The sequence below is a fragment of the Melospiza melodia genome, chromosome 3, assembly GCF_035770615.1.
Source record: "Melospiza melodia melodia isolate bMelMel2 chromosome 3, bMelMel2.pri, whole genome shotgun sequence".
NCBI classification, from domain to species: Eukaryota; Metazoa; Chordata; class Aves; order Passeriformes; family Passerellidae; genus Melospiza; species Melospiza melodia.
In genome coordinates, this window is record NC_086196.1 from 61,209,643 (window position 1) to 61,224,656 (window position 15,014).

Below are 15,014 nucleotides of genomic sequence, written 5' to 3' on the forward strand. Positions count from 1 at the left end.
TATTTCTAATTTTCCTGATGACTTAAAAGAGTACATACTTAAAACTATATTGTTTAAAAATCCTTAAAATGTTAGATAGCTGTTAATACCTTGGAAAGGTAAGGCTGAGTCTTTAAATGTCAATTGCACAACCAGCTTTCTCATTCACACCAATCAGATGTGTGATACTCAAACCCACATAAATACAACGTGTTTTAGCAACATTACTATTACTAACATATGTGTACTTGACCAAACTAGGCAGCCAAGTTTTAGAGTTTGAGCAGTTTGTATACGGAAGTAGAGGTTCTCATCATTGCTAACAAATATTTGTAACCAATACACAACATGATACTTTTTGGTTTCTGAAGATACCAAACAAAGAAATATTACCCAAAAAACACAGATCCATTATCATACACAATGGTACGCCTTTAATTTTTTTAAGGCTGGATAGCATCTTATTTGCAGGGGCAGTTTGGATAGCCTCCCCCTAGCACTTTTACAGCTAAGATTCTGCTGTTAACACCTCTGAACTAGAGGTGTAAAACACCTGTTAGCTTCCATTTGGTTCTGTTAAGAATCTCCAATAGATCAGAGCTTCACACAGACTGTTAAAACTAAGAGAGTAGCTTAAAAATTGTTCAACAAGAAGCCATCATGCTGTACAGGTCTGTTCATGTCTGTACAGGTGTTAAAACACCTCCCTCTCATGTATCTCATTATTCACGTATCCCACGAGAAAGATGCAGTTTAGTGGCCAGCAATTGTTAGACAAAGATGGCAGAAAGGAAAAGATCTCTACAAAAAGCAAGAACAACCTCAGAGTAAGAGAGACATAGACATGTCTGAGCAATCCCAGATCCTTAAGATCTTGGCTGGCCAATTTCTGCACAGCTCTCAGGCCAAACTCTTCTCAAGTTCAACTACCCCACTGTAAATTGTTTTCCTAATATTTATTATTAATTTATCTTCTTGCTTGCGTCCACTGCTCTTTGCACTCTCAGCACACAGCTTCAAGAGAACTCTATCCCTGTATTTTCTACATTCTTACGCTGAATAGGTGAGGAGAGCAACAAACTCTCCCTTCTAAGCCTGCTCATCTTAAAACAGGAGGTTCTCATGTGCTCAAGCCTTCATCCTAGTGTCCTGTTGAACTCAGGAAGTCAGTATCTTATACTGAGGAGCCCACAAATAGACAAAGTACTCCAAATGCCTCCATTTCCATTTATCTTAGACAGTTGAGTCACTGGAGGGAAAAAAGCTTGACAATTCATAGAACAGAGAATCAGAGAATATTCTGAATTAGAAGGGAACCCCTGGGATGATAAAAGTCCAATTCCTGGCCTTGCACACGACAGACAGTGCTAATTCCAGTACTATACCTGTTGAGGAACAAAAGAAAGCCCAACAGCAAGCTTTCCACAGAAATCAGAATGATTTAAAAAGAAAAAATAAAAATCAGCAAGACACAGAAACTAGATATTAAACCATTGAGCCCTCAGTATTTCATGAAGACAAAAAACTCTAGAGATCCACCTTGTCAGATATTCTGCCAGCAACAACAGTTTGTTGTACAAATTTCAGATGAAGCACACAGGACACCAAATAACAGATAACTTTGTAACAAGTTATCCCAAGGAGAACATTTTTTCCTTGAAAATCGGTTCATAAATTTGGTTGATCCCCTGGCACAACTAGTATAATATTATATGAAACAGCTCCTTATACCTTCAAAGATCCACTTTTTGATCTTTACAAAAGAAATAGAAGTGAAACAAATTTCGGTTGAACTGAAGTAAGAGAACTTCCTTGAAACAGTTAAATAGCTAAAATTAATTAAATTGGTCTTGAATTATTAGTAACTAACTCATGTAAAAATTTATTTAAATTTACAAAACACCTTACCCTGACTAAAACTTTTATACACCCTGTTCTAGAATAAAATGGCTTGGCTAAAAAAGCAAAATGAAAATATTCTGCAATGCTAAACTGGGAAGGAAAAAGGGAAAAGGGAAAAGGGAAAAGGGAAAAGGGAAAAGGGAAAAGGGAAAAGGGAAAAGGGAAAAGGGAAAAGGGAAAAGGGAAAAGGGAAAAGGGAAAAGGGAAAAGGGAAAAGGGAAAAGGGAAAAGGGAAAAGGGAAAAGGAATCCCTTATCAGAAAGGTAATAAGGTATATAGTAAATGTATAAGGAAGCGTGTTTTATTGTTTTTAACAGCTTATGAATACCTGCTGAGCTGTCTACTAAACAGTAAGATGTGTCATAGCAAGTTACAAAATTAATATATTAAATTTCTCAGAGAAAAAGAACCCCGCAATTTTTCTACTTCAGCAGCTTCCCAATTGCTCAAATGATCTTAATTTGAATTTTCATACATTCTATAATAACCTGAAGTAGCTCAGTAACAACTGGCTACAGCATCTATGACAATTCATATTTCAGCAGTCTAACCATGAATTGGCTTCTAATAACTACTGTAGTCAGTTGGTAATTCACATTCTAAATAAATTTTACTACTTCTGAATTACAGAATCATAAAATCATTTAGGCTGGAAAAGACCTCCAAGATCAAGTCCAATCTTATTGTCAAAGTGGGCCATTTCTTAACTGTTTTGATATATTGAGAAAAATTGGAACAAAAGAAATCTTTCAATGTTTGAAATGCAAACATGTAAAAACATTGAAATACTTTAGGGTAGTTTAACATCTGTAAATATGATCTGGTGTGTAAGTAACCAAAATTACATTTAAAAATCAGGTTTCCAAATAAACCATGCAACTGTCAGCTCCAACACTACCATGCCATTCCCATAAACTATTTAAATTATAGCTTGCACTGCTACATTATCTCCAGGACAAAATGCATTACTTTCCCTTTTTATGTCACCTTGGCACCTACCGACTGTCTCTGTCCCACAGGAGAATTCGTATGTGGTTGATTATGGAGGGCTGGCCCAGTTTAATCTCAATGCCGGAGCGGCAGTCGTCATTGATGGGGTGTCGAGAGAACCCATGATCCAGGTCATAGTTCTGAGTGTCTCCATCCAACAGAGCAGACTTCAGCTCCCCTTTTACAACTTGTGCTCCATACTTCATTGTTGCAATATTCTCCCCTGGTACTATGAAGAAAAGGGAATAATTTCTTAAATTTTACTTTTATTTGGTATCTCCTACATGCTTTACAGTAATAAAGCTGTGATAATTTACTCTTATGTAGCAGCTATATTCTCAGTCCCCTTCATGATTTTACAGAATTCTGTTGCACCTGTCAACTGCTGTTTGCTTTAGGTTTGGGTTTTATTGGAGTTTTTTTTCCCCTAAATGGAAGAAATTTAAACGCACAAGATGTGTATCAAATGTTCAAGATCCATCCTGAATTTGTAGAGTGGTGCAAAGAAGCAAATCCACATAGCTCCTCTGACAGCTACACAAGCTTCCAGTATCCTGCAAAGCTAAATGAACCCAAGTGAAATGGGAAACTTTTGGCTACTTAAGCTTTGAACTCACATGGAAAAGCAAGCTTTTTTAAACCACCATTTCACAGTAATAAGCCTGTGTCCTAGGAACAGCTTCCTTCAAGCTAACTGGGAATAATGATCCTTAACTTCAACTACAGAACAAAACTCTGTAAACTAGTCTCTTCAACAGACATTTTTAACTGCCTTGTTTGAGGAGAGATTCCAGAAAATATGATCTGAAAACTAAATGATGAAAAGCTACCCCAAACTTTTCATGCAGGTTGACAATAGAAGTATGAATTTTAACAGGCTGATAAAAATTTGCTATCTAAAGAACAGAATTTGAAGTGCTAGTCAACATTTCCATAAACAGAAAAAGCTTCAAGATCCTGAATGAGTACTAAAACAACAAAGAAATTCCATTCTCCAAAAAGCTGTGATTAGGAGAATTTTATTGTGGAGATAAATATCCAGGAAAAGAAGCCACAGAAGGCCATATGACTTATTCAAATGTATCTACTGCACTCTCAACAGAACGTCTCACATAAGAAGACTTTTACAATACCCTAATATTAAACTCATATGTTTAAATATTAATAACTATAACTTCTAAGGGAGAGCAAAGAATATGCAATTCTAAGATAGCAGTAATTCTCATGGCTCATCATGCATGACTGAGAATACAGTGCAGACTCTTAAAGAACACAACTTTTTTCCTTTGCTGTGGGTCAAATTCACACATTAGATGGCTAAGAGTATCTTTTTAAAGCTTAAGTGTTAGATACTCTCATTGAATTAACAGAGAGCACAGAAAAAAAGTCAAACACAAGGCATCTTACACTTTTTAGGTTTCCATTAAAATGACTTCAGAGACTTGTTTAAACTATTTAGACAAGCATGTAAAGAGTAAAAGAAAAGTCATAAGTAGCGGAGAAATTAAGAAAATGTTAATGAAGTAGAAAACAAGTCACATAAAACCATTTAAATATCATATTTCTCACAGCCAATTAATTTTTATTTTCAATGATTTTGTAAAACTTTTTCTATTAAATTACCACTGCCTCTGGGAAAACAGTATTACATTCAAGTTTGAGAAATATCTGAGATATAAAGCAAGAAAAATAATTGACTAATATGGAGAAATAAAAATGGTAGGAACAGTTACATAACAACGTTTCATACTTGCAAACCTTTTGCAACACACAGTAATAGATGAAAACTCAAAGCACAAATTAAGCATATCCTCCAGACAACCACAGTCATTAAATGAGAAGGAAGCAAAAAACCTGATGCTTACTTAACATGCCCCTGTAGTTGAGGTCCATGTCCCGACTCTCAGAACGAATCTTAATGGCATCTAGGATGGCATCAGGTGACAACAATCCAGAAGGTCTTACAACATTCAGTAGCTCTGTCAGACTCATTAGTGGCAAACGTACTGCTTGCATGATTTCAGCATGGTTTTCCTTGGGGTTATGTTTACACCAGTTCATCAAAGCTTGGAAAATGTCCTTTTCAGGAGCTGCAAATGAGTCTCTCAGTACAATACTTAGAAGAGCAGCCTGGAAAAGAGAAATATGAACAAAACATATACCACCTAAATAAACAGAAAATAAGTTGAATTTTAGGTTTTTTTCAATCAAGGGAAATTCAGATAAGGCAAAAATTAATGGCTATTTCATGTTATAGCTATTAAAAATAATCTCCAAAGGGATGACTCCCTGAAATTGTAGATTGTTTTAGTTATGTAAGAATTACAGAATCCATTACCAAAATAATAGGCAACATAACAAAATAACTAGAGAAAACTGAAATGTAGAGAACTAATCAAATCAATATAATATCATTCAGCAGTGCAAATGTATTTTGGAAAATGATAAGAGATTTGAGGACTTGATAGTATAGTTCAAAATATTCCTTTAAATTCAGGTTGCTATTAGACCACTGATGAGAAAAAAAAGTATTGCTTGAAACCACTTTTTTTAACCATTTCTAACTACTTGGGATTTCTGTCCTGTCAATCTTTCTCTCTCTTTGGGTACCAATGAGAGAATGATCAGGTAAAAACTCCAGTGGCTTTTATTCATGTAGAAAACCCACTGACTGCAAAATGAAGACACAAATAATCAAAAAGCTTTTTGATTTTCACTTAGCTAGCAGAATCATCAGGAACTTGCCTAGAAAATGGAAAGACCTCTCCTATACCAGCACTGGCTATGTCAAAGACCTCAAAGCGTGCACATCCTGATGAATGATGTTTGCTCATTTCATTATTGATAATATACTCTCAAAACTCAAATTTAACAAACTGCATATGACAGAGAGAGAAAAAAATCTTTTTTCCTTATACAACGAGTAATTTAAAACAGTGTTATATACTCATTCATGGAATAGACCCTTCACAGCTCTTCCCCTAAAAAAAAACACTTTAAAATGCCTCAATTAAAGCATCATTCATTCAAGATGCTCTGCTGCTTCAGGTGAACACTACTTGAAAACACACTCACTATTAAGTTCAGCCCAAAGACCCCTCTAGAGTAAATGCAAAATTTCAACTTTGTAGAACAGCCTGACTCAGTCCTGAATATTTATGCATCTAACAAAAAAAAAAACACACACAAAAAACCCAAACCACCATACCACACCACCATATTCTGCAAGTTCAGAACATGATGACAATCAGCAATATAAATCACAGTATCCTCTAGAATGCTTTAGTTCACCCAGCAGAAAAATCACCATCACTGATGAAGCTTATATCAAGGAATTAATAGAACAAAGTATCCCCTGTCACATTCAAATGTATATTTGACTTCCCCTCTGCAGCATTCAGAAGCCAAATTGTATTATACCAGGAACAGATGAAATAAGACAAATTAAAATTAGATTGCCTGCTGCCATATTTGAGAACACTCCATTAGATATAGTATATTAAACTATATTGATTGGTCAATACCTGGAAACTTCAGAACAGATTGCCAAAATTTCCAGTTTGGCTTATCTTGAGCATTTCCAACCATCACAGTTTCACAAGCATAAAGTAACTATGAACTTGCACAAGTTTTTAATTGGTGCCCTCATTAGTATTTTGTCACAAAAGTGTATTACCATCGAAATTAGCAGTCTTGGGGAAAGGAAGTACAAACTAAAGATATACCTTAGAAAGTGACAGGAAGCCTTCGCTGGAGAGCACCTCTTGGGCATTTCTATCCATGAACATACAGCACATAAAAGTTAATTTGGGAAGAGAATAAAGACTGGCAACATCAAAAGTCATACAGACATTCTGAATATTAAGTATTGTGCAAAGATACTCAGATGTGGAATCCTCCAGTTCTGGGAATCCATATTTATGTGCCAGGCTTAAGAAGTCAAGAAGAACTTCTTCTTTCTCATCTCGCAGCGTAGCACGACCAGTGTAAATGTATTTCAACAGCATGGTAAATGCTTCTGCAGTGGTGTCCTGAAGAGGAATTTCTGCTTCAGGCTGAGATTCTCTCATTCCTCCATACAATAATGCTCTATAAGGAATAGAGTTTAGATTAGATAGTAGCTTATCCCTCTGGCAAAATTCACAGGGATATTAAATGTATTTCTACTGAAAAATTTCCAGCTCCTAAAAAAAACTGGATTAGTATTATTCCTAGTTTTAAAATATATATTCATCTGTATCATTCAAACTTTTTCTCAATTCCAATTCATCAAAATCAAACTTGCTATCTCACTATATTCCACAGAAACATACCATTTATACTCTGAGAAATCAAAACAACTTTGCAGTAGTACTTCCCTGCTCTTAAGTTCTCTTTCTCTTGAATTTGTGAAACTACCTTCAAAATCCAATTTAATGAAGGTCAAAAGAATAACACTATGACATGGTATTTATCTTTTTCTATTTGAACACAATGATTTGATGCGCTGGGAAGCATTCACACAGAAAAGGTCACACTCAATGGACAGACGATTACACCCTGAAAAGTTCACAGGGAAATAATGTTTATCTCATCTGCACAAAAACTTCCTGTGAGCCTGACAAAAAGCCTTACTCACCTGAAATAATGGCATCTAGCAGCCAGGATGACTCTATGTGCCGGAAAACGCTTCTTTTCCACAATAAAGGTAACGTCACTGTATTCCTCCCCGTTCATCAGGGCACCAATATGCTCAGACAGAATGTGGACGTGGTCGATCTCCCCCACAGCCGTGTACGGACGAAGCGGGTGGCTGTTACTCATCTTGGAGGGATGGTGGTACTGGTAGCCTAAAGCACAAAGAAAGCAACCAGCATTATACAGGGCAAAAATAGTAAAAATAGCAAGCATAACTGCAATAATATAACAAGTGACTAATCTAAGTAATTATATATTACCAGAAAAATTAAGCTGAGGTTTTCTATCAAAGTTCATTTTCAACCAGACTCAACATAGCTGGCATTAACAATTCTAGCTAAGTATCTCAGAGAATTATCACCTTGTTACTCAGTCAACCCATTTACTTAAAAGAAAAAGTTGCCAACAAAGGGAATTAAAAATTAAACTATTTTACATCATGTTACCATTAGAAAGCAATTTTTATCTGAATTAAAATGCATAGACACAAAGTAGAAATAAGCAAGGTAACCAATTAAGCTTAGTCTTAACTCTCCTGTCTGTACTAGAATCAGTGAAAAGTAAAAACTCTTTTTGTAGATTTCTATTCAGCATTTCAGAATTGGGAGAAAATAAACAATCAGAAAAACTTTTAATAAAGAATAAAGCCCATCAGAGAGAAAAGCTTTACAATGTACAGTTCAATTTTCTTACTCTTTACATTCTGTTTTCTTGACGACTTCGTTCCTGCACACATATACACACACATATAAAGATATATATATATAAAAACATACCTCTCAATCATAAAATTAGGAGATTGCCGACTAATGTGTAATACAGATAAATGCTTTAGTCATATCTTCTATAGAATTCTTTTGTTTCTTCTTCATTCACAACAGGTTTTAGCTTTTTATGGTTTTGGTTTATTTTGGCAGAGAGACTTTCTGTAGTCTCAATGGCAACAGCATCCAACAGTGAATTTAAGTCATATACTGGCTTCTACTGTGACACTTTGGTTTACTTGTCTTTAAAAAGAAGTTGGTTATTTCAGATAACGACCATCCATATCTTCAGAGGTATCTTCCCTGCTCCAGTTACTAGAACTTTTCAAAACAGGCAGATATCCAGTGCTAAAAAAGGTGGTGTACCACACAATGATGAGGCCATACCTTACACACACCTAACACTTAACTTTTAAGTCAAATATTCATGACTGAAATACACTTTTAGATTCTACTGTAAAAATACTATGAGAAAATATGTTAAAAAAAACCCCAAACAGATGCACTTAGGGTTAATTATTATTTGCACTTGAACACATGGAAGTGCTTTATCCAAAATCAAGATACTGTGGAAACACAGTCCCAAAGAATCTCAAATAAAGCTAAACAAAAAGTGATAGAAATAGAAAATAATATTTAAGAAAAAATACAGCATACTAAATCAATCACAGAGCACAACACAAATGGGAACAAACTCCCAGGTTTCCACTGGCTGTCTGTGCTACTTGAATTAGAAGCTGTGTGCCTGTGTAGCCACTGCAGCACAGAACCAGCAACACTGGCCAAGATAGTGGAGGCAGCCTACCCATGGGAACACAGAACACTGTAGTCATTCTTCTATCCTGACATGAAAGCAAATTACTTTTCAGGCTTTCATCATAACAGACTACTTCTTCCACTTGCATTGGTTAACTTACAATTAGTCAAGACAATTTAGATTTATTCTACATACACTTCCAGTATGATTTACTTTCTAACAAGCAAGATTAAGCTGATTACATCAGCCCAGCAACATCTGTTTGTACCAGCAACACCACTTACCACAACGTAATTGTTTGACCCTTCATAGACAATGGTAAAATTGAAATGTCTTCGAAATAGAAAAATTTTTATTACACTGAGGGAGTATGCAAAAAGATGTTATTTGTTACTCAGCTACAGTCTCCGGTCTGGGTACTCCTTGAAGAATTCCATACCACACCCATAATTGCTGTTGTTGATCTTCATTTGCAATAGTCAGGCAAGCCAGCTATGTGTGAATTACACATCATCAAGGAACTCTGTACAATCTCTCTGCTGCTAGTTTAAACATTTGTTGATTCAGGAAGCTGATTTATGATACTTCATTCATGTACAAATATTGGCACATTTTAATTTTACAATCTATTTTTATTTCAATTTTTTTACTACCTTCTACTTCTTTGTTTCCTGAATCCACTAATTTTTAAAAAGAAGAACAAGTACTGTCTGAATAAAACTGAAAGACTGTATTAACTTTGCTTTCAGTAGCTGTGGATGTCGTCATGTGCCAATAGGGCAAAAAGCTCAAGGGAAATTGCTTCTATTTAAGGTTAAATAAACAAATAAAATCAAAAGCACACTTCTCTCTCAAGAGTACATAAACCTCTGTCTAAACAAGTATCAGTGTATATAAGAGGGCAAAGTCTGAAGCAGGAACAGTTGCTAGTGACCCGAGGATGGCCAGTCCTTATGAACATCAAGATGCTGAACAGCAAGCAATGAAAGCAGAAATTTAGATATCGGCCTGTGTGTAAGCAGCAAGGCAAATTTCTTCTGATGTGTAATGCTCTCCAAATTGCTGGTTCCATGTACTATTCCAGCCATCAGTTACAAACACAAACCTGCTGAGCACAGGAAATACAGGACTCAAATGATGGCTACAAGCTGAGGAGGCCTTTCAACTGTTTGAATGACCCAAAGTGCTGGGCACTGTCACCTTTACAAAACCATGGCCATGCCTATTCTGTGTGCCATGGGTACCTCCAGTATACTGAAGAAACACACCAACTCATCTATTGTCTACGAGTACAGATTTCCAACACAAGTTCTGTCTGTATTGTGGACTTTTCATATAAAGACCTGTGAGACAGTCCTGCCTCCAAATATAGAACCAAATAATACATGACTTCATCACTTCCTAGGCTGGATTAATTAATGGTACAAATTCAGGCAACCCTTTAAGTGATCTGTACATTTCTTGTTTGAGGAAGTAAAACTTAATAACCTCTTTAGTTGTGCCAAATTGCTATGTGCTCACAACTTCCCTGTATAGCTAAACATGTCTTTTTCTAGTTGTTATTCGAAAGTAATATTTATGATTAAAAAAAAAAATGGATGCTGCTAAGAATTTGCACAGAACCTTCCCTGAAGCTCCTTCTGGTTCTTCTGTCATCAAACAACATCACCTTTTCAGAAAATACAGATGCTTACTCTTCCTGGCAGTCAAAGAACATGCCATTTGTAAGCCTGCTGCCAGCACCACAACCTACTTCCAGGAGGTATTCAGAGCTAATTAACTGCTTCAGGAGTCAGCTGCTGCAGCTTTGGTCATGACACAGAAATAAACAATCAAAACAGTCTTCTCAGTGATTTTGAGGCTCCATTAGAACTGCAACAATATGAAAAAGCATTTTTTAAGTCCTAAGGCCTACAAACCACTTTTCTGAACTCAGGGAAAGACACGCTATTTGGTGGCCATCTTTAACAGTGAGCATGTGAAAAATGCAGCCCAGTATTTATGGCATAAGGCAGCATGCAATGCTACATAATGTGTGCTGTGCCTGGAGAAACAACAACCCCCTCCATGCTTTCAGTTTTCTGTACTTCTACTCAGTAGGTAATCTGTAACAGGTTATGGGATACAAAAACATCATCTAGGAAATTTAGCAACAACAGCAATGACATCCTTTCTGAACAACTCTCAGTTGCAATGAAAGATCAGCATTCAGTCTCTTCCCGCCCTCATTTAGGCTAACATTGAAGGATCCTCTGAAAAGCAGTGCTGCTTCAATGAAACATGGGAGTGTTGTTTTTCTACCAGGTAATAATGAATTATTTGAAGAAAAAATTTACATAACATGAGTAAAGAATGCTTACATAACAGCTCTATCAAAACTTTAGAAATAAATGCAAGTAAACAGACTATTGCTAGAATTAATTTTTTCATTAAACAAGTCCAGCTTATAGACACTGAGCAAATAACTTCATACTCTTAAAACAACTAATTCCTACATCCTCTAGTTTGTACCTAGCAAGCTAATACTTTTATCAGAATTAGAAAAAGAAAATTTTCTTAAATTTTCTTTTACATTCTCTAATCTAAAAATTGTTTCTCAGTTGATTGGATGGCACTTGAGTAGTATTTCGATTTTTTGTAATTTCATTACTTCATAATTTCATGAAGTAATGTATGAAATGTAATATGTAATTTCATGAAATAATGTATGAAATTAAATATGTAATTTCATATGTTCTAAAAAAATTCCAGTAAAATATTACTTTAGTTTCAATTTCCATTACCACAGACTCCCAGAACACGACAGATGTAACAGTAACACTACTGTACAAACATACCACTGGTTCAAATCATACTGTTTTTGTATTTCCAATGGATACACATATGTCTTTTCATAAATATATAATCTCAGGAAACAGAAATTTTCACTAAATACTTCAACATTCAGAGTGTAAATACTTTGCTTCTGTCAGAACCCTAGCTCCTTTGCACTTCCAAATAACAATGGTTAGTTCAACCAAAGTTGAACCTGAGTGAAAATTGTAACCGTGGGAAAAAAAACCAACCCCAAACAAGATTTGATACTTTGTAGCCAAAACCACAAATAACATAATCAACTCATAGGACTTGAAAAATCGACAGAATCTGAAAGCACAAATAAGGGCAATTCACAGAACTTCCAAGTCTCATCTCCAACCCTTCTGTTGTGAAAGGATTAAAAGGAAAGCAGATGGTAACATTAATGGAGACTAACCCCACCATCCAATCACAGCATTCTAAACAGCAATTCAGTACAAAAAAATGTTTTGACTCGAAGCATATGGGGAGTTATGCCCTGCTCATCTGCAGACACATTCCTGTCACTTAAGTGCTGTAGTGCTAACATTTTACACTCCGCTCAGAATTCCGCTTTCCTGTCACAGAAGAGAAGGAGTAAGTTTAGTAAAGTACAAAGAACAATATACTTAGTGCAGATTATTTATTAACACATATATAAAATTAACCTGGTTAAAATGGCATACAACAAAACCATTAAAATCTCAAGAAAACACATGGGGCCCACTCACCAGCGAAGCTGTCTGAAGACCTGCAGTGGGTGTAGCCCGTAGGCAGATTCCCTGCCTCTGGGAAATTAGGGTTCTTCGCCATTCTGAACAACGGGCAGACTGAACAGCAAGCTCATAGAAATGTTATTCAGCAACCTCCAGCTGCACAACAACAACTGGACCATTTCCTGGAACAATGCATGAAATACACACCATCAGAAAGCATGAGCACAAAGCCTAATGATGAAAGTGAGAGAGATGCGTATGTCTCAACTCAACTTCTTGCAGAAATAAATCCTTTAAGAAGCCTTCAATTTAATGGGAAAACTTCTAAAAACAGAATTCAGGAACAGTATCACTATTCTGAGTCATCATAACTTAATTTTGACCACTAATATTTTTAACCATCACAGAAGACCATAACACATTATAATAAATACATTGCCGTATTTATTATAAACCAAAAATTTCCATCCTGACATTTCTGCTACAGCTCAGCATTAACATCCCTGAAAACGCCATTTTCCCAGATGGGTGTCCTAATTAAACCAGGTCCGCACAAACTGTGTAACACATGCATTATTCCCTACACAGACAAAATTCTCCAAGTGTTTTTGCCTAACTAAAGTTTTAGGGGTTCTGTTTGGGTTTTGGTGGTTGTTTTTTTTACAAAACTTAAGGCAGTTGCTGACCTTTCTATTGCACAAGCCTCTTTTTAAACAGGAAACCAAAATAAAACTGTAAGGTCAGGAAATGGAGAAATCCAGAGGCTTGACTTGCTTAAATACATAACCAAGATAACAAGTCTCTCTTAACAATTACAAATTACTGTTAATCTTCCCATCAAACATTCCAGGAGGAAAAATAAACTGTATTTAATTTGCTAAATGGATGATATCTTGATCTATGAATTCTCTCATATGGGTCACTCTAATTTTCTTTATGGGATATGTTTAAGAGAACAAAGGAGGAGAAGGAAGAAAAAAAAAATTAGGTGGTCTCATGAACTAGGAAGTAATCACACCTTAATCCTGCAAATCAAATCCAGGCTTTTTGCAAAGAAAGGCTCCTGGTTTTTGAGGATCAAAATGTAACATGTAAGTATCTTTCCTATAAGTAATGCATGTTATCAAGTTGGCCTGTGTTATCAAAATACATAGAAAAGCCATTCATTAAAATTCTCGGGATCTTTTTTTGTTAAATTTGAGTAAACATCTCAACGGAACAGTTCTAGCAGCTGATTTAGAATTGTAACAGAAGACACACCAAATACACCTGCTCTGTGAGCAGGCTCAAATTAAATCCTAAAACACATAAAAGCTTAAATGATTCCAGCACAGGACTTTAAGGAGGTCTGTTTGCTGTGCTTTAAAAACATGAGCAAAAGACATTGTCCGGCAAGCGAGATCACCGGCAGATTGCTACCAAGTTAACATCAAGTTGTTTTTTTTTAAATCTGATAATATGTCTTCTAAGCTAAGAGTAACTCCAATGAATCACAGTAGTGCGTAACTTGCAGAGTGGTTAAACTACTACGACACCAAAGCACCAGGGAAAACACTGAGTACTGCGAGAGCGTCAAAATACCGGACTTATACTTTATATGAGATAAAATTCGAATTAGATGGCCAAGGAGGGCCTTGAGGAGCCGGCCAGGGGCGGACGAGGGGCCGGCAGGTGAGGCGGGCGCGGAGCGGAGCCGGCGGTGCGCCCAAGGTCGCGCCCGGGGCAGCCCGGGCCGCCACCGACCCGCAGCTCGGGAGGCGCCAGGGGAAGCGACCCCGGCCCGCTCGGTCGCTCCTCCCTTGCCTCCACAACAAGGCACTTCAGATGAAACCGCTTCCCCGCCAAACGCGCCCGCCGCCTTCCCCGGACAGCAGCGCTCCCCCGGCCCGGCCCGCCCTGCCCGCGCCCGGCGGGAGCCACCGACGGCAGCACCTCCGGACCCCGGGCGGCCTCGGAACCCCGCTCGGCCTGGGGGTCGCGGCCGCCGCGCCCTCCCGCCCGCGGGACTCACCGGCCCCGCCGCCGCCGAGGCCTCCTCCCCCCGCCCCGCCGCCGCTCATACGTCACGCGGCGGCGCGCTGACGTCACCGGGCAGCAGCGGCCTGCGTGTGACGCAAGCGGGTCCCGGCGCGCCGCGGGAGCGCCGCCGCCGCCGCCGCCGTGTTTCCTGCTCCGCCCCTGGAGCGCGGCGGGCGGGACGGACAGAGCGGCGCGGCCCGACACCGGCACTGCGGATCAGCGAGCGGTGTTAACCTTCCCCGCCACCCGCCCGCTGTTCCTTGGCCGCGTCCAAAAGCCCCGTTTCCTTGGTAGCGGCGTGCGTGGCTCCTGCCCTCCGGTGCGCGTCCTGCTTTCCTGCGTCAGGAGAGCTTCTCCCAGCGGGAATGGGGAATG

At 37.9% G+C, this 15,014-nt stretch overlaps 1 protein-coding gene across 1 annotated transcript in view; it reads right to left on the reverse strand.

Moving 5' to 3' along the window:
- BTBD9 (BTB domain containing 9) overlaps positions 1–14,686 on the reverse strand; it is a 113,997-nt gene extending 99,311 nt beyond the window's left edge. Inside the window, exons 1-6 of the mRNA XM_063152003.1 lie at positions 14,632–14,686; positions 12,636–12,802; positions 7,490–7,700; positions 6,597–6,960; positions 4,737–5,001; positions 2,881–3,100 (exon numbers count right to left, since the gene is read on the reverse strand). Of these exons, the coding sequence (XP_063008073.1) occupies positions 2,881–3,100; positions 4,737–5,001; positions 6,597–6,960; positions 7,490–7,700; positions 12,636–12,717 (1,142 nt within the window). The 5' untranslated portion in view covers positions 12,718–12,802; positions 14,632–14,686. The remainder of the gene's footprint in view (positions 1–2,880; positions 3,101–4,736; positions 5,002–6,596; positions 6,961–7,489; positions 7,701–12,635; positions 12,803–14,631) is intronic.
- Between the last annotated feature and the right edge of the window lie 328 nt (positions 14,687–15,014).